Source organism: Lonchura striata, chromosome 11, assembly GCF_046129695.1.
Source record: "Lonchura striata isolate bLonStr1 chromosome 11, bLonStr1.mat, whole genome shotgun sequence".
Classification (NCBI taxonomy): Eukaryota; Metazoa; Chordata; class Aves; order Passeriformes; family Estrildidae; genus Lonchura; species Lonchura striata.
In genome coordinates, this window is record NC_134613.1 from 7,832,576 (window position 1) to 7,855,555 (window position 22,980).

Below are 22,980 nucleotides of genomic sequence, written 5' to 3' on the forward strand. Positions count from 1 at the left end.
CAGCTGAAGCAGTTCCTCAGGCCCCGGAGGATGGCTGAGGGCTGAGGATGCACATAGCTCTCTGCTGTGGCAGGAGTCCGGAAGACATTACCTGGATTTTTCTTCCTGGTGCATGCTCTGGCCTGTCCGGATTTACCCAGGCAAGCAGCTCCTTTGGTAAGAGGAAGGGCAGTGCTGTGAGGACCAGCCCAGAGATCTCAGCAAAGAGCTCCTGGACCCTTCAGAGGTGAAGAGGGTGGGAGCAGAGATTCCAGCACAGAGGACCAGCCCTGCATCCTTGCACACAACTGGAGAAATCCCTTCTGCCTCCCCTGTTCCCACGGCCCCTCGGAGCGAACCACAAATCACGTCTGCAAACCATGGGTTGTCAACTTCCTATGTGAGGACTGTGCAAACGGCTTCACAGCCATCCTTCCCTCCTTCCTGGGGGCTCCATAGGCTGTGGGCAGTGCCAGCAGCAGGCAGCCCCCAGGGCTGCACATCCCACCTGGGGATGTTTCCTGCAGAGAGAAGCTAAAGTGGAGTCTGGCACACAAGTGCTGCAGCCTGTGCTCCCTCATCCTCTCCCGTCTGCCAGTCCCACCCCGCCTCCCCTGCCAGCCCCTACACCCGCAACACTCCATGGCAGCCATCTGTCACGGTGAGCCGCGGCGACTCGCAGGCAGAGCGGCATCACAGCCACCCTCATGGCATCGGGGTCAGTCTCTACAGTGCAGGCATCAAACCTGGGTCCCGACAGGAATAAGGTATGGAGCATGTAAACAGTTGGGATTGGAGCAGCACCAGCTGCAGCACGAGCTGCAGGCAGATTCTGGCTTTGGCAGTGGGAATGTAGAAATCTGCCACTGCTCCTCCAAACCTGAAGTGAACTGCTGTGAACAGAATGATGTCACCAGCCTCTTGTCATGACTGCAGAAAAGAATATGAGCAGCCTGTGCCTGTACCAAGCCATGCAGGTGGTAAGATCATTTGTTCTCCTTCTGGAGGCCCCTTAAAGCTCCCCAAGCACAAAGAAGTCTCCCAGGGGGGCTCTCACCTCAGCTGTGTTCTCTTCACCTGCTGCCTGTGCTGCTGCCTAGGTGGTTTGCCAAGGGGAAGCCAATATCCAGGGGAGTGCCAATCTGAGGGCTCAGGTGAGTCCAGGGACTTTGATTCCCCTCTCAGCTCTGCTGAAGCCTGAGGTGAGGTGATCCCTCAGAGGCACAGATCAGAGTACAGGGCTACATTGGGCCAATCTGGAAGAGAAACAGGCCCAACAAATGGTGCAGAGGTGCTGGGGTCCTACATGGGCACGGACCACAGACCTTTGTCAAATCCCAGCATGGCCCTGGCACAACTGCCTCTCCATGGAGGGAGAGATGGGGGGGATGTGCCAGGACTGGATGAGAAGGAAGGACATTTGCAATTCCTCTAATATGGTAGTATTTAAAAAACCCAAACACCAGCACAAAGCTAGATCCCTCCTTCCCCTCTCTGGAGAGACTGAGCGTGTGTTTTCCAGGCCTGAGGATTTAACAAGAGCCATCTCCTACATCTGTTGCTGAACATCCTCCCTGGTTACTAATAGAGGGTGGAAGTGCTTTCAATCTCAAGTGCCATTAGCCCTGCTTCCTTCCAAATGCTGGACAGGCAAATTTATTGAGAATCTCTGCCTTTTCTGCATGTTAATAAGTTTCTTAATCTCCATCTGAGAGCCTGGGAGTGAGGTCTGCTGCTAGACTGCTGCAAACACAGCCTGATGATCACTTTGTTCCTCACAGATGCTTTTTCTTCTGCTGCCTTTTGCATCTTGCAATCCCCATGCTTTGAAATTTCCAGTGCTGTTTTCTGGGTTTCATGGCTGTCTTCTCCCTTTGGAGGAAGCTCCCTTGGTGTCCAGTGGACCTGGCAAATTTGGATGGGCTTCTCAAGCAGGAGTGTGCTCAAGGAAGAAGGAAATCTGGGACTTAGTGGGCTCCCTGAGCACATGCTGGGCTTGTACCGTGCCAGGCTAGCACAGGAAGCTCAGCTCCTTGGCAGCCCCATCCTCACTCTCCCTCCTGCACAGGGCTGGTAGGAAGGAGGTCACCATGAGAAACTTCTCTCCCCAGCTAGGCACCCTGACAGCAAGATCCCAGCATCTGTCCCCACACTGTGCAGGACTATGGTTCCTGGTGTGAGGACAGGCAGGGACACACTGTGGTGTCTGTCCCTGCTCGCTGATGCCTCTGCATGCTTCACAGCTTGCAGTGGGACCTCTGTGGGAGTCCTGCTCTTGGAGCATCTGGCCGTTTTCTTTCTTCATGGCCTTCAGGGGATTCAGCCTGTGAGCCTGGAGGCAGGTTTGGGTGATGGTGTGCATAGAGAAAGGGATGTGAAGGATTGAGGGGCATAGGTCTGGAGACAGCTGGGGCATCAGGAGAGCATGGGGAGATGGTCTCGGTGATGGGTGAGCAGAGAAGGCTGCCTGCTGTGTGTCCAGGGGGAAGCAGTCAGAATGTGTTTTTTGTTGCTTCCATGGTCTCAGGCTCTGCTGCCATGCCCCAACAGACTGCTCCCAGTGCCACATTCCCGCTGCATCCCAGGGGATGTCCTCGAGCCCCTGTGCTGGGGATCGGCCCTGCACGCTCACTCCATGTCTCTGCACATCCAGCTTGAACTCAGCGTTCTTCCCAAGCACTTCCCTGCCTTGTCCCTGCTCACCCCTTCCCGCAGCGTTTCTTGTGGCGGTCCACAGCGCCAGCCTTGTGTTTCTGTGTCTCCTTGGAGCGAACAGCTGCGGGGGTCCCGCACGGGGCTGCTCCCACCAAACACCTCCCAGCAGCGGGTCCGCACCGAGGAGTTTGGATGGGCTCGTGGGCTCCTTCCAGCTCAGGACGTTCTGTGGTCCCGTGAGGGACCCTTTACCGCTCGCTGTCTCCTCGGTGGCCTTTCCCCTGGTGCGAAGGACGCTCCGGGGTGGATGGGAACGAGCCGCCAGCCCGCGGCAGCCGGAGCGCCGAGGCGGGCCGGGCGCGGCGGAAGGCGGCGGGAGCGGGGCGGGCCCCGGGGGAGGCGGGCCGGGGAGGCCGGGCCGCGCTCAGGGCCGCGCCGGGCCGCGCCGGGGGGAGCGGGCGCGGGGCCGCGGTGCGGGCGGGGCGGGCAGGCCCCGCAGCCGGCGCTCCGGCAGGTGGCACTGGCCGCCTCCCCCGCGCCCCCCCGAGCTCCGCCGCCGCGCTCAGTCCGCCGGCGCCGATGCTGCTGAGCGGAGCGGCCGGCTCGGAGCGCGGCGGCTGCAGCGGCGGGGCGGGGGCCGGCGGGGCCCCGCAGTGCGTGGGCACCATGGCCCGCTGGCTCCGCGAACACCTGGGCTTCCGCAGCGCCCGGCCCGCGCCGCCCGCGCCGCCCAAGCCCGACTACCGCGCCGGGCCGCCGCCTCAGCCGCCCCTGCCGCCCGGGGGCGCGGCCGAGCCGCTGGCCGCCGCCCAGCCCGACATCGTGGCGGCCTACCGGCTGCAGAAGGAGCGCGACTTCGAGGACCCCTACAGCGGCCCGCCGCCCGCCGCCGCCCCCGACGGGCCCCGCTACGTCTCGCCCAAGCACCGGCTCATCAAGGTGGAGGCGGTGGAAAAGGTGCCCGCCAGCCCCTCGCCGCCGCCGCCGGTGCCGGCCCCCCCCAGCTCGCCCCCGGCCGGTCCCGAGCCGCCCGAGGAGCCGCCGCAGGAGGTGAGTGACCGGACACGGGGCCCCGGTGCTCTCCCCGCGGGATCCCGCCACTTGCGATGTCCCGAGTGACCGCGCCGCAGCCTCGGCCCCTGCCGTGAGCAGCAGGACCAGGACCATAGGGGCAGGTGGAGCCTGAGCGCCTCGGTCACGGAGGTGGCCTCGGTGGTCCCGCCAGGCTGCTGGCATCCGCAATGAGGAGCGGGGTTGGGATCCTCGAGCACCGAGGGGGGGCACGGCCAGGCTCCGGGCAGCGCCGACATGCCGGGCACGCGTCAGCGGGAGCAGGGGCGGCCCCGGCTTCTCCTCCGCTCCCGCGGGAGGCAGGTATGATCCCCAGCGGGAACCGCGCTCGCAGAGGAGCGCAGGACTGCCTGCGGTGCCCTCCGACGCTGGGGCCGGTGACCCTGGGCCTCCCAGCGCTCCGTGCCTGGCGGATCTCCCTGTGCCCGCTTGCCCGGGCTGCCCGTGCCAGCGGCGGCAGCCGGACCCCCAGAGATGCCGTGCTGCTTTGTCAGGGAGTCTCAGCGCCTCTTTGTCTGCCGCCCGCCCCCCCCCCCGCCGCCGGCTTCTCCAGGGTTGAGAGCAGAGCCTGGAGCTGCTGGTGCTGGCAGGGAGGCGAGAAACATCCCCGGTGAGAGGTAGGAGCTGGGCAGAAGCTCCCCATGGGGAGACGGGCTCTGAGCGGCACAGGGACCTGGTGGAGGATAAGCCCAGCGGGGCTGCGGCCGTTGGTGCCGGGCCTCCCTCTTGGAGGAGAGGCTGATGCGGGGACTGCGCAAATGAAGGCAGGAAGGGGTAATTAGTGCCCGCTAGCGCTGCCGCCTGCAAGACGGGGCTTGTCAGGCGAACTCGACGGGATTGCAGATCTGGCTGGCGGAGGGAATCGCGGATACAGTCAGTGATGCCATCCGTGGTCCTGGCGCTGCCGGACGGCACAATGAAATGAGCACCGGGAAAAATCTGCTAGAGAATGTTTTAAGCTGATAGAAAAACTTGTTGCTGGTGGATCTTGGGAAGTTGCCTGTACTGACTAATTGCTTTTGGGAGATTTCTCGAGTGGCCCAGCAGAGCTCCCCTTTTGAGCTGAGTAAACTGGCTGCTGCAGGCAGCAGAGGGGATGAGGAGGGTGGCACTAGCAGTAGGGACCAGAGGTGCCACCGTAGTGCTGTGGTTTGCTGAGGCAGTCTGGATGGTTTTTCCTCTGGAACATGTGTTGCAGGATCAGAGCAGGAGCATGTGGACCCGGGCTGTGATGTGCAAAGGGCTGAGGCAGACCTGTGGGAAGCAGGGACTGCTGACAGGTACAGTCAGGCTGTTTGAGGATCCAGAGGCTGGGGAGAACCTGAGAAATTTGGAGGCAAGTCAGAAGCTGGGATATATTTGGGAAAACTCAAACTGCTCAAATGAAGACCCTTCATTTTTCCAAGATAGGCAGTGATTAGATTACTGATTGTCTCCTGCATGCCACTGTAGGAAGACTTCTAATTGTTTAAGGCTCTGGTATGTGATGGACACAGAGCTCCAGAGCCTGGGCAAAACCAGACTAAAAGTGGAAATACCTGATAGTGCTTGCAGCTGTCCATTAATACAGTTTTCCTAGAGGAACCAGGGAGTGTCCACCATGTAGAGCAACTGTATTGGGCTGAAAAGCCCTTTGCAGCTCTCTGCTGGGCTGAGCAGTGGGAGGGTTCCCCAACTGCTCCAACATCATGGTGGCTCTTCCTGAAGGTAGTACAGGAGGATGGGGATTTACTCCTGCATGTGACCCTTGCTCTTGGTGGTGTCAAGCTGTCCTGGAGCAGGGCAGGGATACTGGAGCTGGGCTGGAGCCTCTGCTGAGATGATGGTTGTGCAGGGGGCTCAGTACTCACAGACTTAGGAAGAGGCTGTGGGCACTGTTCCCTACCTGCTGCAGGGACTGAGACTGCAGACCCCTTGGGTTGTAGTGATGCTGGAGATTAAAGGAGAAGTACAATTCTGTGTACAGATAAAGCTGCTGGAGCAGAGAGGGTTTTTGTTAAAGACCGATGGGGAGAGTCACTCTAGTAAAATATGCAGCCCTTCCAAGTGGGGACGATTAGGATGGAGCCATGTGAAAAGAGCAGTCACTGGTTCCTGATTATGTGGTTTGGCTGAGACCGTGTGGTTTGTTTTGGCTGGGGGCTGACTGTGTTCCCTGGGCACCCTGTGCCTGCTGTAGCTGTCGTGCTTGTTCTGGGGAATGGAAAGGGCAGGAACATCTTGGTACAGGAATCCTTCCTGCCTGGGCTGCATGATGCTTTGCTGCTGTAGCACGAGCCATCACATCTTTGTGCCTTCTGTGGGATCTGCAGCATCCTGTGGGGATGCATTAGAGCGAGCTCTGCAGTGGCTTGTGCTGCTTTCCAAACTCTGCTGGAAATGGTGTGGACAGCACACATCCTCCTCAGTCTGCTTGGTCTGCCAGGCCTTTCCCCACAGCAGTGGTCAATGGACTGGCCCTGTGTGGTTCACCTGAGCCAGATGGATACTCTGGAGATATCTTCTGTGCTGTGTTTGGATTAGATACAAGAAGCAACACCACTGGGATGCAGTGGGGAGAGATGCACTGAGGGACCTGCTAACTGCCTGCACCCAGGGCATGCTTGAGGGTGGGCTTGGGGGTCTGCCTGAGGACATCTCTGTCCTGTGCCCACCGGCAGCAGTCGCTGCTGTCCTTGCTGGGAGCGCAGGGTCGGTGCCGCAGGGTGTGGGAACAGCCAGTCAGGAAGCTCCTGGGTGTGTGTCTTTCCTGCAAGAGCCTCCTCCAACTGAGTCATCCTACGCCATGCCGATGCTGTGCTGATGGTCCCGCGTGCCCTCCTCCTGTGCCACGGCTGCAGCCCTCGGCTCCCTGCCCGGCCAAGCTGTCCCCTGTGGGCCGTGCACCAGACCCTTCTTGGAAGGTCAGTGCTGTGTTTGCTTTTGGGTTTGGCTTCAGTGTCTGCCAAAAGCTGAGCTGCCAGATATGTAAAACTGGAGGAATTTTGCACCTGATGGAGTTTGCTCAATTTACCAATCTTCTGAGGAGATCCCAAATGTGCTTTACCTCCAGGGTGGGAAACTCATTTTTAAAGTGGAGGATCTCCCCAGGAATCCTCTCCAAACTGCTGTGTACGGTAGAACATCTTGTTGTGGCAGAAGGTGGTGGCAGGTGGAATGTTTCTGGGCAAGATGGGGCAAAGAACCCCAGCTCTGCCCTGGGATTTTGGTGTTTGAAATGCCTTGAAGAGGTGTGATCTGTCACCTTCACTGGTGGGCAGCATAAAAGCTGTTTGACTGCGAGAACCCAGTGATGATTTGGTTCCTTGCATTAATTTTGTTTTGATTTTCTTTTTTCCCTTATTGTTGGCATGTATAATATAGCAAGACCAGCCTCAGTGCTGCAGCAGGGATCTGAGTGTGCATTGCTGTGGCAGATAAACACGTAAAAAACATTCGTGCTCAAGCAGGATATGTGTCCAGGTACAAGTGGTGCTTGGCTGCTCCCTGAAGCAAGAGCTGCCCTGGGATGGTGGCTTTGCAGGTCAGGCTTTTGCTTTGCACCCAAATTATTTCAAATCTAGCAAAGCTTGTGCTATGTATAAGCAGGTGATGCCTCCACAGCCGTGCAGTGGGATCGGCAGGCAGTGATCAGCTCCCTCATCAACATGGAACATGAGCAAAGCATGGAAATTGAACCAAAGTGGGGGGGCTTAGGGCACCCCTGGGAGTTGCCTTGCCAGTGGCTGTGACCCTCTCCCACTCTTGGGAGCAGCCGTTTGCCCTGTGGCTGCTGCTGAGAGCCCTGCATGGCTCATAAAGTCCAGTACTCAGATTAAGAAATGTCAGAGATTCAGTTTCCTGGGCAACCATAATACGGCCCCATGTGCAAGGGCATTAGGATGTGCCCGGTAATTGTGTGATCCCTGCTGTTTGCCCCATTCCTGGTACTGGCTGGATCATCCAGACCCTCAGTCTTGGGACTTGAGGCACCATTCTCGTGGTTCATGGGCCCACTTGTGCATCCCGAGGCTGTGATGCTCCTTCCCACCTTTTCTGGGAAGGGTGGGAGTAATTGCCTTCCCACCTTTTCTGTGGCTCTCTGCTGTAATATCTAACCATTTAAAAAAACAAACGGATTTATGTTCTCATCACCCTACATTTGAGAGACCTTGCTCCTATGAAGTGGCATCCTTGAGGCAGTGGAGAAGCAAACCAGTGTGGCAAATTCTCCCCAAACCCAAGGAGCTTGCCTCTAACCAGAGCCATTTGCTCTGGGTCCAAACTGAACCCATCCTGGCACATCCTCTGGCAAAACCTCTGCCAGCAAAGTGCATCTAATCTCTTCGGAGTGCCTCTGCAAACTTCTGCAGGTAAAATACCCAATTTTAGGGGTGTTGACAGAGACTTGTTAGGATTCTCCACCATCCTCTGCTTTTTAGACCTGGAAGCATCTGTGTGGGGGCCACTCTGTGAGTCTGCTGGAGCTTGTGGTTTTTTTCCTGGGAAGCCAGACCTAAACATGAGGAAATACATTTGGAAATAAGGTTGGGTTTGATGATATTGGAGTTCTTTTCCAGTCTTAATGATTCTATGACAGTGACCACTGCATGCAGGTTAGCCTCTCAGCCCTGTCTGAAGCTGCTGTGTATGTATGGCACAGAGGGAGGGTCCAGGACTGGCACTAGTAGCAAGATAGGTCTGTGCCTGTCTAGGAAATGTGGTTCATGGTAGGTTTGAATGTGATCAGCTTGGGCGTGGGGCCTGAGGAACAGACAGCTAACCCGAGGAGAGTCAGCAAACTGCATTTCACAGCCCCCCAGTATGCTTGGAGCCATGAGAGCTCTGGTAAGAGTTAGCATTGGACATGGTGTAGCCCATTCACCCACCCTGGCTGTTGAGCTGGTGCATTTGTGTGTGTAAGGGATGCTGCTGGCATGCCCATGCCTCCATTGTCTTGAGCACATGTGTGAAGATGCTGTTGATGTCACAGGGCTCTGCAGGTGTTGCGATGCAGCAAGAGCCTCTGCAGCTTTTGAGGCATGGGAGAGCCCATGGGTTGTCCTGGCTGTTTGGAGCAGCTTCACTAAGCTCTCTCAGGCAGCAGTGGGAAGCAAGTCCTGGTTGACCAAGCAGCTGTAAAAGCCACCAGTGACTTGTGTTTCCCATGGGCAATTTTGCCCTGGTAGTAGTGAGCAAAGGCCTGCAGACGGCTGGGCTCAACACTGCTCCTTGAGTCCCCAGTGCCTGAGGGGGCCTGAGTGATGCTGTGCCACCCCTCGGTGAGAGCAGGTTGCCTGTCTCCCCCTGCAAAGCTGGGCTGGCTGCTCCTGAGCCCTGTCCTGGCTCACTGCCCCCTGCCTGGGCTGGAGCCACTGCTCTGACACCGTCTATCCTCTGCTGCCTTGCCGAGGGGTGAGAGCCTCTGCAGCTCCTATGTCTGAACCCTGTTCTGCTCCTGTGGGGCAGCTGGGTTGTGCTCTGGGGCTGATCAGCTACTTGCTGGTGCCCTGGCACAGAGGCACCAGGCTTGGAGAGCTGACCCAGTTCCCCATGCATCAGCTGCCCATGGAGCTGGGACATTTAGGGAGGAGGTGGTGAGCCAGGCATGGAGAGCCGTGTGCCTCATGTAGCTCACAGGGGTGCCAAGTCTTGGGATCCCATGGAGATGTTTACAGTTCCAGTTCCGCTTCCCTTTTCCTGCTGGCTTTTCTGTCACAGGCTATTGTTGGGCATTTTGCGCAGGAAGGAGGGAGAAATCTTTTGTTTTAAGCTGATTATTGGAGCTGCAGAGGAATGTAAGAACAGTCGTGGTCTCTGTGGCTGGCCAGGAGCAGGGCAGCATAGTGGTGAAGATGGAAGCTGGGACCAGGTAGGATTAAGCAGCTGCCACACCATGCCTGGGACATGTGGTCCTTGCTATGGGACATATGCACAGTCTGTTTTGTGGTAGCAAATCCCCCCAAGCTGGGGGGTTTGTGTCCTGGTAGGTGAGCAGACCCTGCTAAGGTGCTTGGGTACAGTTGCTTGCTGCTGGAAATATTGCCTGGCCCTGCTCTGGGAGCAGGCTTTGGGGCTGGAGGTGGGATGTACAGCTCCAGGCTTCTTGGGGACTGCAGGGCTGTGTGATGGGGTGCTCTGACTGGAAAGCTGCTGACATGCTAGAGCAGTCATGTGGCTCCAGTGCTGGAGGGGACTGAGCTCTGGGACATGCCTCATATTCTACTGTAGGATCCTCTCCTTTTCACTAATAAGCACAAATCTCAGGAATTTAGTGCTGAACCTGTGACATGGGCACTGGAGAAGCTCTTGGTTCTGCTTCCTGGAGGAAGGTTCTATCTTGTCTTACTTAACTTAGGATGTGTCTGGGGATGCTCTGGAGGCCTGGGAAGGAGTGGAGAGGAAGCCATAGGCTATTCTTAGCCCTTTTGTTGGAAAAGCTCTTTGAATGAGTGCACAGGAGCCCTGGAAAATAACCAGTGAGTTCCTAGTTGTGCCAGTGCCAGCTGACACCCCAGTTTTGGGATCTGTACCCCTTGTCTGCCTTGGGAAAGGAAATGTGGCTATGTGCAGGAGAGCATCTGTGTGCCATGGAGGGGTAGAGCACTGCTGGCAGCCCTGTGCTGAGTGGGGACCGGGCCAGGGCATTTATGTGGGTGCTAGCAGTTGGGGCTTGATGGTGAGGGAGGGGCAGAGCTGCCTTCTGCTCTGCTTGGCTCCACCTCAGCTTTCAGTACAAAGGCTGGAGCATTTCCATAGCCAAGTGCCGGTACCTGGAAAGCTGTCAGCTGTCTGCAGGGCTCTGCAGGGCTGCCATGGTGTGGGTTTGGGTTCTCAGTGGTCACTCTGGAAAGCTGTCAGCTGCCTGCAGGGCTCTGCAGGGCTGCCGTGGTGTGGGTTTGGGTTCTCAGTGGTCACTCTGGAAAGCTGTCAGCTGTCTGCAGGGCTCTGCAGGGCTGCCATGGTGTGGGTTTGGGTTCTCAGTGGTCACTCTGGCTACTGCTGGAGGAGCTCATGGTGAGCTCTGCCTTCCACCTCCCAATAAAAGCAGAGAGTGCCTTAATCCTTTTCCTATTCTTCCCCTCTTCCAGCTGGCTGTTCTGGAGGACTATGCAGATCCCTTTGATGCGGCACAGGTGGCAGGTAGCCAGGCAGGGCTGGAGAAGGTGATGGAGAATGATGGATATATGGAGCCATATGAAGCCCAGAAGATGATGGCTGGTAAGGTGGAAGGCTTCACACAAAGACCACTCTTTACACCTTTGGTCCCTGCGTTTGGTGTACTCTGTTCCTTGCAGCCTGTGACAGCATCAGCTCCCCCACATAAGGCAGACATGGGTTGGGTGATGGTTCTGGTGGGGGACAGCCATTTTTCAGGCAAATTTTCTCAGTTTTATCCTTGTGTGCTGGGTTTGCAAGAGCATGCAAAGGCTGTCTGAGCACTGCAGGCACATCTCTCCCTGCAATGCTGTCCCCCAGGACCCCAGTTGCCAGGTTGAGTCAGGAGAGACCTGATATTCCATGTATCTGGCTTAAAACTAAGATGGATGTGGGAGCTATTTAATTCAGTTAGGACTGGGCCAGAACATGCTGTGTCTGCTGCAGCAGCAGGGCTCCCAGTGGGCCTGTCTAGGGCTGGAAAGCTGGTGAGCTGGGAGCATGTGCTCCTCCTGAAGGCAGTGCTCAGGGTCACCATGCTGGCTCTGGCTCTGCTTTGCAGCTCTGTGGTTTTCCTGGAGTAAGTGGTTTCTGGAAAGCTCATGTGGCTTTTTGAAGTAGTCCATTATATTTCTTGGAAAAACCAGCAAGCAATGAAGAGGCTTCTTGTGCCGATGGGAGAGACTTTGTTTTGCTTGAGGGAAGGGCGTTTCATTAAACCAACTATTCTGGGTGTCCAGGGGAGAAACCCAGCCTCACTGCTTGCAGGAAGTCAGGCTCAAGGTACTCTGGACCCCATGGACCCCATTTTGCCAGGCTGCCCAGGAGTGGGGGTGTGGACTGTGGGGATCTTGGTGTTGCTGAGCAGCTCTCCTACTCCTGGCAGCTGCTTGCTGTCTCCTCCTCTGCTGATGCTCCCTACCCCATTTTACTACGGGTGACATTGATCCCTGTCATCTAGCACTGTTTGGGGAACCATGGCTGTGTTGGGCAGAAGGGTCATGGTCTTTTCCCTCTTCTCTGGGTAGAGATCCGCCAGAAGGGCTTACGGGAGGCTCCCGCCCGGCCGCTGCACCTCTATGACACTCCCTACGAGCCTGTGCTGGACATGGACAGTGACTGCTCAGCTTGCCCCAGGCCCAGGGAGTCCCGGCTGCCCGAGGATGATGAGCGGCCACCAGAGGAGTATGACCAGCCCTGGGAATGGAAGAAGGAGCGGATCTCCAAAGCCTTTGCAGGTGAGTGATGGGAGCAGCCATAAAGCAAACAACACTCTTTGTGAAGCTCGATGTTTGGGGTTCCTTGATCTTCTGGGGCTCAATAATGTTGGTCTCTGCATTTTCATAGCTCAGGGAGTGCTTGTGCTCTTGCAGAAGCTGTTTCTCTGAGCAGGGAGCCAGGCTGGACGGAGTGATGGATAGAGCTGCCTTGGTAACCTGTCCAGCACCTATCTCCCATTGGCTCTTCCATGCTCTGACTGATCACAGCCTCTAGTGCAAATTAACACCCTCAACCTTGCACTGCAGGGGTAGGTTCAGCCCTGGGCTCAAGCAGATCCCTTCTTCCTCAGGGCAGGAGGATACCCAAGGAGCCTTCGTCCAGCCCCCCTGACCTATTTATCCATGCTGTGGGATCGATTGTGTTTGTGTTTGGTAATGAGGAAATCCATGCTGTGCATTAGTGCTGGCTCCTTGCCGGTGCTGGCTAATTGCTATGCTCTTATCTAGGATGCATTTTAATTGCAGCTTTGTGTGTCTGTGCTGCAGCTGGTGCTGAGGGTGCTCAGGCTGGTGGCACTGTGTGGAGATGATGGCAGAGAGAGATGTTGAAATTTGGGGTTGGGGAGTGGTTCACTTTTTGGGTTTGGGCACTGTGAGCTGGAGATGTGTGCTGGGCTCAGTGTCATAGTGCCTACTTGTGCTTGGGGCTACCAGGTCCCACAGCACCCCGTGCCGAGGATTCAGTGTTTGGGCTCCACCATGGAACACCGTGCTCTGCTGGGCTGGGTTTGTGCTGAGGTGTCTGGGCTTTGGATGAGCCGCCTTGCTTGATATCCCCAGGTGGAGGTGGTGTGTTCACAGGTCTGGCTCACATGTAGATGCATGTGGGTGCTGCCCAGGGTGCTTCAGGCCTGCTCCGAGTCCCAAGGGAGTCAGGTTGTTGTTCTCTGGGCCACTCTGGGACTGCTGCCTGTTTTTTTCTGAAGCCAGAGCAGATCCTGCTGTCTCTCATGCAGTGTTTTTTCTCTCCAGTGATGCCATAATGTCTCTGCTGGCCCATTCCCCCTTTGGGAGGGTCTATAGGACCTCTGCTGATGGGCAGCTGCTACTGGTGCAAGGCTGCAACCCACTGATGCCTGGCAGGGAAATGTGGACCCTGTGGGTCTCTGGGAGGTTCCTAGGGCAAGACAGATGCACAAGCAGGACAGACGGCAATGGGATGCTTGGCCAAGACCCCCAGACAGACAAGTATGTGGAACGGGGTGATTGCAGGCTCCTCCAAACCCCAGAGAGGGTTGGCTGGAAAAACTGACGGGAGGAGCAGGGTCTCTCCATTGGGAATGTGCCCCACCTCAGGCCTGTCTCTGCTTGGTACTGTGGGAGGGGATGAGATGGCCAAGCTGATGCAGGGCTCCCAGAAATGTAGTCCTCATGTCTTTCCCCATACAACTACTCTCCTTCTATGTGGGCCTCTGGTGTTGCTGATGGTTTTTTCTAAATCCTTTCTTTCTCTCTCTCTCTTTCTTTCTCTTTCCCACACCCTCCCCACCTCCTCGTCCAGTTGAAATCAAGGTCATTAAAGACCTGCCATGGCCCCCGCCGGTGGGACAGCTGGACAGCAGTGAAAGCCCCCCGGATGGGGAGGCTGGTGCCCCCATCCCTCCGCAGCACGGCCAGCACAGCTACGACGACGCCAATGGTGGGTCTTGCGTGACAGCGGCGTGTCCGGGGGGGCTGCAGCCAATGCTTGCTGTGACTCTGGACCGCTGTGATGCCTTGGGGCTTGTCCTGGCCAGTGCCAGACATGACTCTCCTCCTCTGCCCTCCCCCAGCTCCTCCTGGCCCCTTCAGTCAGGTGCTGGACACCAGGTGTTTGTCCTGCTGTACCTTCTGCTGCAAAGAGGCACTAGCTCTTTGGTGTCTCTTTGCTCTCAGCGGCAGAGCTGCTCTGGGGGATTATTCCATGGCATGGCAGAGTCGTTACTGTCCCTTTTGTTCTCTCCTCTTTGCTTCTAAATTCCCAACATTTGATGGCTGCTTGTAAGGTCTTCTCAACAACTGCACTGAGTATTTAGCTGATGTTTTCTTTCATTGACTGACTTGTAATGCCCAAGTCCCTTACAGGTGTGTTAGCAGCTAATTCAGATCCCAGTGCTGAAGCTGGGGCTGTTTTTTTCCCTCTTCATTATTTAGCACTGCTCCGTTTCCTCTGCTGTTTTATTACCTTGCTGCTTAGTGTCAGGAGGTCCCTGTGGATTCTGCATTCTTGCTTTTGCTATCCTGAGCAGCCAAATCTCCCAGGTACACTTTGTCATCTCAGGTTTGCCTTGCTGTGAAACCTTTTTTGTGTGCGCTGAGCACAGAGCCCCTGGGTAAATCCCCTTTGGATGCTGATGGCAGTCTCACTTATGAAAGCCAAATATTGCTGCTTCCCTTTTAACCCTTTATTAATATTTCAAAGACCTTGCTCTTATGCTGTGGTAAATTAGGATTTTGCCAAGGGCATTAGGTGGGGGGAATTTGTGGAAAGCCATGACTGGATTGTTACCAGTGGGGAGCTAGGATGCTTTGCCTTTTCCTGTGTAGTGGCGTGCTGTGCCTGCCTGTGTGTCACTAACGCTGTCTGGGTGGGCACTCACTGCAGTGCCAGCTGCAGATGTCTGATTTCCTTATCTGCAGCTACCTAGATCCCTGCAGAGCTTCATAAGATAAAAGCCAGCGTGGCCTTTGCTGCCTCCTGGGTGGGCTTGAGCACAGGCTGCAGGTGATGCCTTATTTTGGTGCTGATGGTGGGGGGACTCGAGAGCAAAGTGGTTGCTCTGTCAGGGCTTTGTTGGGTATTTCCCAAATCTGTAGGGATGCTGCAGGCTGACATCAGTCCTCAAAAAGAAAGGTCTTGGCAGGTGGGAACTTTCTGATCCTCTTCCTGCAATGAATGCAGGTGTCAAGAAAAATTAATCTCTTTGTTATGCAGCCTCTTCTTTTCCCCTATGATTTATTATCCCCACAGTTGCTCTGACATGCATCCTGCTCCTGATGAACACATCACTTTGTCATTTTTCCTGGTTTTAGCAACACGGAATCTCTTTTTTTTTTCTCCAACTTGCCTTGCTTTGTTGTATTAAGTTTATCTTGCCAGAATTTTGCCTCATTTTCTATTTCCCATGCCTGAGGGTGACTTGAATGTCTTGAAGGATGTCTTCTTCCTCCTAAGGGCTTGTTTTTAATATCCTGTTTAATCATGCACCTGCCTCTGTCTCCCTCTGACAGGTGCAATGCATTTATTTTGAGCCTGTAACGCAATGACTTTGTGCCAGCAGCAAACACTTGGGCTGTTTGATTGTCTGGCTTTTTAACGATTGCCCCAATTTTTTAAGGTGATGAGCTGAAATTGAGGCCTGTGTGTGATGTACAAGGGCGAGCATGGTTGGTGAAAAGCCGGAGTGCTGCAGAAGCAGGGCTTGTCAAGCCATAATGCCAGGCAGCTCCTCCTTGAGCTGTGCTCAGGGGGTTTTATACCATGCTAAGCTGCAGAGGATTTTGGCTGGGTTTGCTTTTGGCTGCCTTCCTCTCCTTGCAGTGCTGGGGGGGCTGGAGTCCTGCTCACCTGCATAGGGCCTGGACAAGGTGTCACTCAAACAGCTGCTTTATAGGATGCCCTGCTAGAGAGGAAAACATCCCTCTGGCTATTTTTTGCCTCCAGCAGCCAGGAAGCATGGGAAGTTGTCTTGTCTGGGGCATTTGAGAAGTCCTAGGGCATTTCTGGGCTCGGCCACCTCCAGGGTGACTGTGCTGCCACAGTGGCAGCCCCACACTGTGGCAGCTCTGCCCGATCAATAAGTAATTTGTGCAAGGGGGTTGGTGGTATAGGGAGAAATAATGAACTCTTGGGAGGAAGGAGAACCAATATTGTTAATGCTGAAATCATCCTGCGTGGAAATAACAGGTAGTGGGAGGCCAGGTCCCTGGTGCCCAGCTCGGTCAATCCCCCACACTCATGGCTGTGGCTGGGCTGGTGACAGGCAGGTGGCAGTGTCAGGGAGGTACCTGCAGTCAAAATATCCCCTTCCCACCTCGGGGAATTGTTTTTTCATCCCTTGTTTATTTATGTCAGCAGAATATGTCCATTGGTTCCAAACTGACAGCTTCCTTTAGCTCTGTCATCTCTTCCTCTGAGATTGGGGAACCTTTTCTTGCTACATCTCACTAAACCCTGTACCACAGCCATTGAATCTATTTTTGCATTAGCAAAACCTCCTGAGCTTTTGAAACCTCTCTGGAAATGTCTTCCATGGGCTCAGCTGCTGGCTCCAGCCTGGGCACTGCAGTGAGCAGCAGCCCAAGAGCTGCCCTGCCCTTGCTTAGACCAGGGGGATGGGGCAGTGTGAGGTGACCCAGTGTGATGCAAGTGGCTCTGGCTCTTCCTGCCAGAGGAAGTTAGAATCCCAGCATCTGATGTGTGTCTGTCTTGCAGGTCCCTCGGAGGGGCTGGGGTACAGCCGCACCTCGCCCTGCAGGGAGGAGAAGGCCAGGGCTGTCCTCAGGCATGGCTCCAGCAACCTCAAGAGCACAAAGACACTGACAGCTGAGCCCGGCCCCTTTGTCGGGGAAAGGATTGACCCTGCCCTGCCCCTGGAGAGCCAGTGGTGAGTCCTGCCTGTCTGGTGCCTGACCCTTCCACCTGCACCAGGGATCCCTGTGGCCACACCATGAGGAGCCATGGGGCAGACTTGCTTCTTCCTTTCTCCCTTGGCTCCACATTTCACCCTGTTGTCCATGGCCCTTGTCTCCCTACCCCAGTGGTGCCACCCCCTTCCCTCTCCCTGAGTGTAGCTGGTGTCCCTGGGGAGGTGCTGGCATTGCTGCTGCCCCAGGGCAGAGCCCTTGCCACGGTGTGTGCTCTGTGCCCAGCACAGCAGATCCTCTCCCTGCAGCTGGTACCACGGGGCCATCAGCCGGACGGACGCGGAGACGCTTCTGAGGCTGTGCAAGGAGGCCAGTTACCTGGTGCGCAACAGCGAGACCAGCAAGAACGACTTCTCCCTCTCCCTGAAGTGAGTGAGCCTGCCGGGGCTGGGGGGTTGTGGACCCACAGCAGAGGTGACTCCTAGGTGGGTGCCTCAGGTGAATTGTGCCCATGCTAATTGGCTAACTATGAGATGACCACGAGTGGGCAGAAATGGCTGCAGTATGAAGTCCACACTTTTCTGTGGTGTGGCACGGGTTTCTGGTTTGGTGTCTGGCAAAAACATTTCTCAGGAAGATCTGGAGGCCCACTGCCCTTCCTTGCAGTGCTAATAATCCCTCAGATGGATCAAATGATGTGCCTCTATTCTCAGTCAAATGTGTCTGGTTACAGCTTCCAGTTCTTTTTTTTCTCCCCCTTTTTTTGTAGCTTAGTTTTATGGGAACAGAAAGTCTGTAAAAACACACTGTGGATGGAAATGTGGGTACCTGTCCTTCCCTCCCCAGCACACAGATCCATTGCTCAGCTGTAGAGAGGGCTTTACCCTGCTCTGGTTTGCCAGTAGGGAAACCTCATCCCCACAGCACAGCTTGGTTTCTACTTACAGTTTTTGGGGAATCTTTATATTCTCCCCAAGTTTTCTAGATTCCTTGGATGCCAAAATTGCATGAAGCATCTCTGCATGTGTCCTTGACAGGGGGAACTGCCCATAGCTCCTCATCCAGCTCTTTGCTGGGCTCTTGGAACAGCACGAATCCACAAAATCAAAGCTGTTACTGTCTGAAGATGATGATGAATGAGCAAATACCTTCTTGCTCTTCGGCTGGACAGCTATATTAGCTCTGTTCCTGACAGATGGGAAATAAGTATTCATTGAGCACTTCAGCTATCTCTGCCCAACAACAGCCCCTCCAACCCTACGCTTTTCTCAGGATACTTTGAGTTTCCCCAGTGGTCTCTACCTGCATTGCTCCCAAGGGGTTTCAGCCTCTCTGTTTATTTCCCAGTGGCACAATTATGAATTAGATTGCTCTCTCCACATTTTTTTCACTCTTTTTGTTGCCTTCAGCACCAAACCAGGGCAGGAGCTCCACTGATCAGCCAATTAGAGCTTTCAGATCAGCCAGTTAACCCTTCTGGAATAGCTCCCTTCTTTCCCTTTTTTTTGTCCGAATTTTTACTGATGTTTTAATTTTCTGGGTTTTTTCCTTGCCCTGGCTTGTGAGCCATTTTGGAGCTTCTCCTGGTTGGTGAGCTGCATTTGAAGCTGCAAGAGGTCTCACCATTGCCTTGTGAGTGGCATTAGCCAGCATCTGTGTTGGAAAGCCTGGGAGGTGGCATTCCATCACCAAAGGTGGCTTTCCATCACCTCTCCACAAGCCAGTCACCTGTTTCTTAGTACTTTTCCCTTACTTCTTGCCATCATCCTTAGTCTTATGGCAAAATCCTCCACGCAGATGGCATGTGTGGCTAGGCCATGGTGTGCAGCAGTATCCCACCTTCTCCAGCCCATCAAGGAGTTGCTTAGGGATTGCCTGTTCTTGCAGAATTTGTGGAGAACTCACAGTCCCAGGAGTGGGATTTTTACTCACTGCCTTTCTCTGTAGAGCCTGTTCAAGGAAAATCCCCTGGGATGCTTTCGATATAGCTGTAAGCTGGCTGTCTGCAGCTCTATTATCTTTTTTAACTTTTTTTTTTTTTTTTTCCTTGAGGAAGGAGGCAGAGCCAAGGAGATGGTCTGAAAAGCATTCCAATGCTGACCTAAAGTATTTTGGTGTTGCTTTAAAGGAAAATATGCACAAGAGAGATCAGCCAGGAGCAGGTCAGGTAGCTGGAGGGATTTAACCCTGCTGTGACAGTCCTCACTGGTCCAGGCTAGGCAGCCCCACGCTGCCTGTCATGGATAGGGTCATGTCATTGCCTTAAGTATTTAGAGAGTGAGTCCCTCCTGGCTTATGCCTCCATGAGAGTAGCTGAGGCCACACTGCAAAGCTTTGTGTCCTTCCTTGTGCCTGAAGAGGTGCTCAGCAGGAGCAGCACCCACCTGCCCTTGTCCTGGCTGCTGGTGTTAGCAGCCTGTTCCCTCAGTCATCTTGCTAGGGGTGTGATCTTGTGACATCCCTGAGCTTGTGACAAAGACCTGTGGAGTAATTTGGGCTAAACTCAACCAGTATCAGCCCTCCATGGTTCCGTGTGGCAGCGCTCTGGTTCCCTCCCAACTGGGACACAAGACACAGCCAAGCTATTGCTTTTCCTCAGCCCATGTTGGAGGGCTGTGGCTGTCTCTCAGGACAGCTGGCTCCTTGCTCCTGTCTCTAAATGGATTGCAAACCCATTCTGCTAATGCAGCTGGGCTGTCCATTATGGCCCGTCTCCAGCCGGGGGGATGGGGCCAGGCTGTGCAGCACTAGAAGCAGCTCAGCATCACTGATGAGGTCCTGTCTGCTTTTAAGTCATCAATATTTTGCCATAATGTGCAATCCAGACGCTGCAGACAGGCTGCGGCTCTCCTCGGAGACGCAAATTAATAGCAACAGGGCCATTAGTCCTTCACTTGGAATCAGCGTTTGTGGCAAGATCTGCCTGCACAGCTTGGTGTGGCTTGGTGCCCATGCTGTGCTGGGAAATGTTCTTGCTGTGCTGAGCGGGTTTTATGGAGCCTGCAGTGGTGGCATGGGGAGAGGGGGAAGGAGAAAATCCTTTGGCTGTGGGCCAAAGGAGAAAAATCTGGTTTGCCACGGTGAGGCTGGAGATCTGGGAGCTGAGGGGATCCTGTGAGAACCAGAGCAGTTACAAAAGGGACTGTCACATGCAAGGAGCAAAAGCCACTACCCCTCCGTGACCCTACAGCAAGTGGCCCTGCTGCTCTTGCTCAGGTGATGCTTTCCCTACCACACACACCTGGAATGGGCCCTACACACCCCACTGCATGGCCATGCTCCCCAAGGGGACACTGTGCAGCATCATTGTCCCTCCTTGGATCTGTAGATTTTCTTGAAGTTGGCCAGGAGCAGGATGGTGCAAGCAGAGCCATGGCTGCAGACAGGAGCCAGCAGTGTCCCCCTCAGCTGCAGGAGCAGGCTGCTTGTGTCAGGGGGTCAGGAGATGAGGGGAGGCTGGAGCCAACTAACCCCCTAACCCTGCCTTCATCTGTCCTTGCAGGAGCAGCCAGGGCTTCATGCACATGAAACTGTCACGGACACAGGAGAACAAGTACGTGCTGGGTCAGCACAGCCCGCCCTTCGACAGCGTGCCAGAGATCATCCATCACTACGCCAGCCGCAAGCTGCCCATCAAGGGGGCTGAGCACATGTCCTTGCTGTACCCGGTGGCTATCCGTACCCTATAGTAATCACCCCCACGAGCCAGGCTCAAGGCTGGCTGCACCCAAAACTGGCCCATCCACAGGGCTGAGCGCCGCTGTGCCAAGGATGGGCTCCAGACCGTCAGCCCATCAGCTGCTCGCTGGGCACAGCCGGTGCTGTCGGGGATTGCTGCAGCCGGGCCCCTCGTCCTGCTCTCCCAGGGGCTCCCGTGCACTGGTTTTGTGCTGGCATGGCACTGGAAGGACCTCCTGTGCTAGGAGCTGAGAGGGGCTCGCCAGCTGTCCACACCTCCACACCTGCCTCCTTGCAGAGTTTGGGATGCCAGGACTGGAGACTGGAGCTGGGACCTTGGAGAGTCCAGGGAGGGGGGCAGTGTGTGTGAGTACGGGGATAAATCGTCTGGTAGCAGACTTGAGGTACCTCCATGAGGGTGCCTAGCTCTGCCCATGAGAGACAAAATGGTTGTGCCCGCAGGTAAGGAGGCTGGCAGGGGTGAGCAGGACCTGCCTGGGGCCAGCAAGGCATGCAGAGTGTGAGGCAGGCTGCCCTTACTGCACTGGTGCTCAGTACTCACTGCCATCCTTTGCCAAACGTAAACAGTGACCGGCCTTGGCCATGTGTGCAGCACCACTGCATAATAAAGCGGTGCATGGTTGTCTCCTGCTTCATGGGACTGGACTGTGTGCCCACAACCCACCATGAATGGGGGATCAGTGTAGCAAAACAGTGGAAAGGGAAGTTTTGTTAAACAAAAGCTTTAAGGGAATTGATTTTTCCTGCACCATTGGATACACTGAGAATGACACGCCTGTCCAGCCAGTGCACTCCTCTGAGACACAAGGGACAAAGGATGCTGGTGGTCGTGTCCTTGCCATGACTTTGAGACCATTTGTGGGCAGTGATGAGCTGATTTTGGACTTGCCTGTTACTCCCTGTAGAAGAGGGTGCTCTTTGGGATCTTTTGCATTATTGTTTTCCTTCACCTCTCATAAATCTTAGGAAAAGTCCCTGAATTTCACAGAGCTCCTGATCTCCTCTGAGAAATTACTGGCTCCACTCCTGTTGTCTTCCTGACACCTTGTCTTTGGGCCAGCTTGCTCCTCTTTTTTTTTGGTTAAACCTCTCTGTGTTGCTCTGTACTGTTTCATACATACCTTGCCTTTTAACTTTGTTCCTGGTATTGGTCCTATACCCATGCACATACATTTCCTCTATCCATGCTTCAGCCTAAGCTCCATCCTGCTGTTACTCCCCAGTAGCACATTCCCTTTCCCTTCTGCTCGCTGGATGGGGATGGCAGCAGCAAATTCACTACTGGACCAGCAAAATCTTTTCTATTAGTGGAGTAAAGCCCTTGGGCATTGCTGGGATGAGTTAGCAGTGACCTGGTGAAGGCTTTGTGAAAAAGCATCATCCTCCCTTCTGCCTGCTGCCAGGAAGAAGCTGTCCCTGCTGGTTGCTGGGGGACACTGAGGTGATTGATGGGACTGTGGGGGTTTTGTGTGGGTGAGTGCTGCAGCCACTGCAGGAACCCTGCTCTGCCATCCGGGGCTTTGGGGTTTTTCAGACTCCATCTTAGCTGAGAGATGACTGTCCGGGCTGCCCTGCACAGTTTTGAGCTGCTGTGGGGGGCCATGGGGCATGGCCAGTGTGGTCTGTGAGTGCACCCCGTGTTTGGGAGCTGCAGAAGTGTGGTGGGTTGGTCCAGGATGCCTCAGCCTCTGCTGCTCCTTAAAAGGCAGCGGATTGAGCTGGCCGGTGTCTCCTTACAGCCCACTTGGCTGCTGGCAGCTCTGGCTGCTCTCTCCGTCCCAGGGAGGCATTTTGTCCAGCGGGGATGGAGATGACTCCAGTGGGAGGGCTTTTCTCCCAGAGCCTGCAGGAAGGGCTGGAGATGCAGAAATCTGCAGTGATGCCGCTGGGAGCCCTTTCTGCACTTAGATTTCAAGTGCCACTTAGCAGCCCCGCTGTGCCCTGATTGCTCCAGTGAAGAGCTTGTCATGATCCTTTGCCTTCTTGGAAGCTGTGTGTGGGGAAAAAGAGGCTTCTGGTATCCATGCAGTTCCCCACATAGTGTGGGGCTGTTTTCCTGAGGAGCTGTGGCAGGGAGCAAACTGCTTGGAAGGCAGTGCTGGCTGTGCAGGCTTATGGTGAAATCCTGCAGCCTGACTCCATCTCAGGAGCATCTCTGCTGAGCACAGATGGGATGAGAGGAAGGAAACCTGTGTGCATTGCACCAGCTGCCCAGAGCCAGTCATGGACCAGCAGGACTGTCCTGCAGCTGGGCTGTCTGTGTGTATCCAAGTGCTTCAGCAAAATGGCTCTTGGTCATTGCTGTGGGAATTACATCTCTGCTGAGCCCTTTCCTCTCCAGGCTGAATAAGTGAAATTCCCTTGTTCTACCCCTGACCATCCTCAATAGGACGCTCTCACTCTCTTCCTCTCTTAATGTACTTGGAAACAGTATCCAGGTGTGGTCTCACCAATGCCACATAAAGGGAGATGAGATAACCCCTTCCTTTGTTCTGAGCACAAAAAATATATGACTCCAGTTTCAGCATCCTCGGTGGTGGGAGGTGAACAGCATCTCCCCAGAAAATTTGAACTGAATTTCTCTTGAAAGGAT

The 22,980-nt window shown here is 55.1% G+C and overlaps 1 protein-coding gene across 5 annotated transcripts; it reads left to right on the forward strand.

Annotated features, from left to right (window-relative positions):
• The first annotated feature begins 622 nt into the window (after positions 1 to 622).
• LOC110483907 (SH2 domain-containing adapter protein F) lies at positions 623 to 21,017 on the forward strand. 5 transcript variants are annotated; one of them, XM_021554143.3, is made up of 7 exons: positions 623 to 746; positions 10,776 to 10,905; positions 11,871 to 12,080; positions 13,624 to 13,761; positions 16,537 to 16,708; positions 16,997 to 17,116; positions 20,191 to 21,017. In XM_021554143.3, the coding sequence occupies exons 1-7, from the start codon at positions 687 to 689 to the stop codon at positions 20,375 to 20,377; spliced, it is 1,017 nt and encodes a 338-aa protein (XP_021409818.1). In that variant the 5' UTR covers positions 623 to 686; the 3' UTR covers positions 20,378 to 21,017. The 5 variants fall into 5 exon arrangements, with proteins under 5 accessions (XP_021409818.1, XP_021409821.2, XP_021409817.2 ...); XM_021554146.3 differs by lacking the exon at positions 623 to 746 and adding an exon at positions 3,226 to 3,684; XM_021554142.3 differs by lacking the exon at positions 623 to 746 and adding an exon at positions 3,937 to 4,008.
• The last annotated feature ends 1,963 nt before the right edge of the window (positions 21,018 to 22,980 follow it).

Excerpts from the sequence above, each read along its gene's own strand:
- LOC110483907 (XM_021554146.3), top strand. The coding sequence starts at position 3,301 with ATGGCCCGCTGGCTCCGCGAACACCTGGGCTTCCGCAGCGCCCGGCCC. Across the intron at positions 3,685-10,775 it reads CCGAGGAGCCGCCGCAGGAG|CTGGCTGTTCTGGAGGACTA; the intron begins GTGAGTGACCGG and ends CCCCTCTTCCAG. Across the intron at positions 16,709-16,996 it reads CTGCCCCTGGAGAGCCAGTG|CTGGTACCACGGGGCCATCA; the intron begins GTGAGTCCTGCC and ends CTCTCCCTGCAG.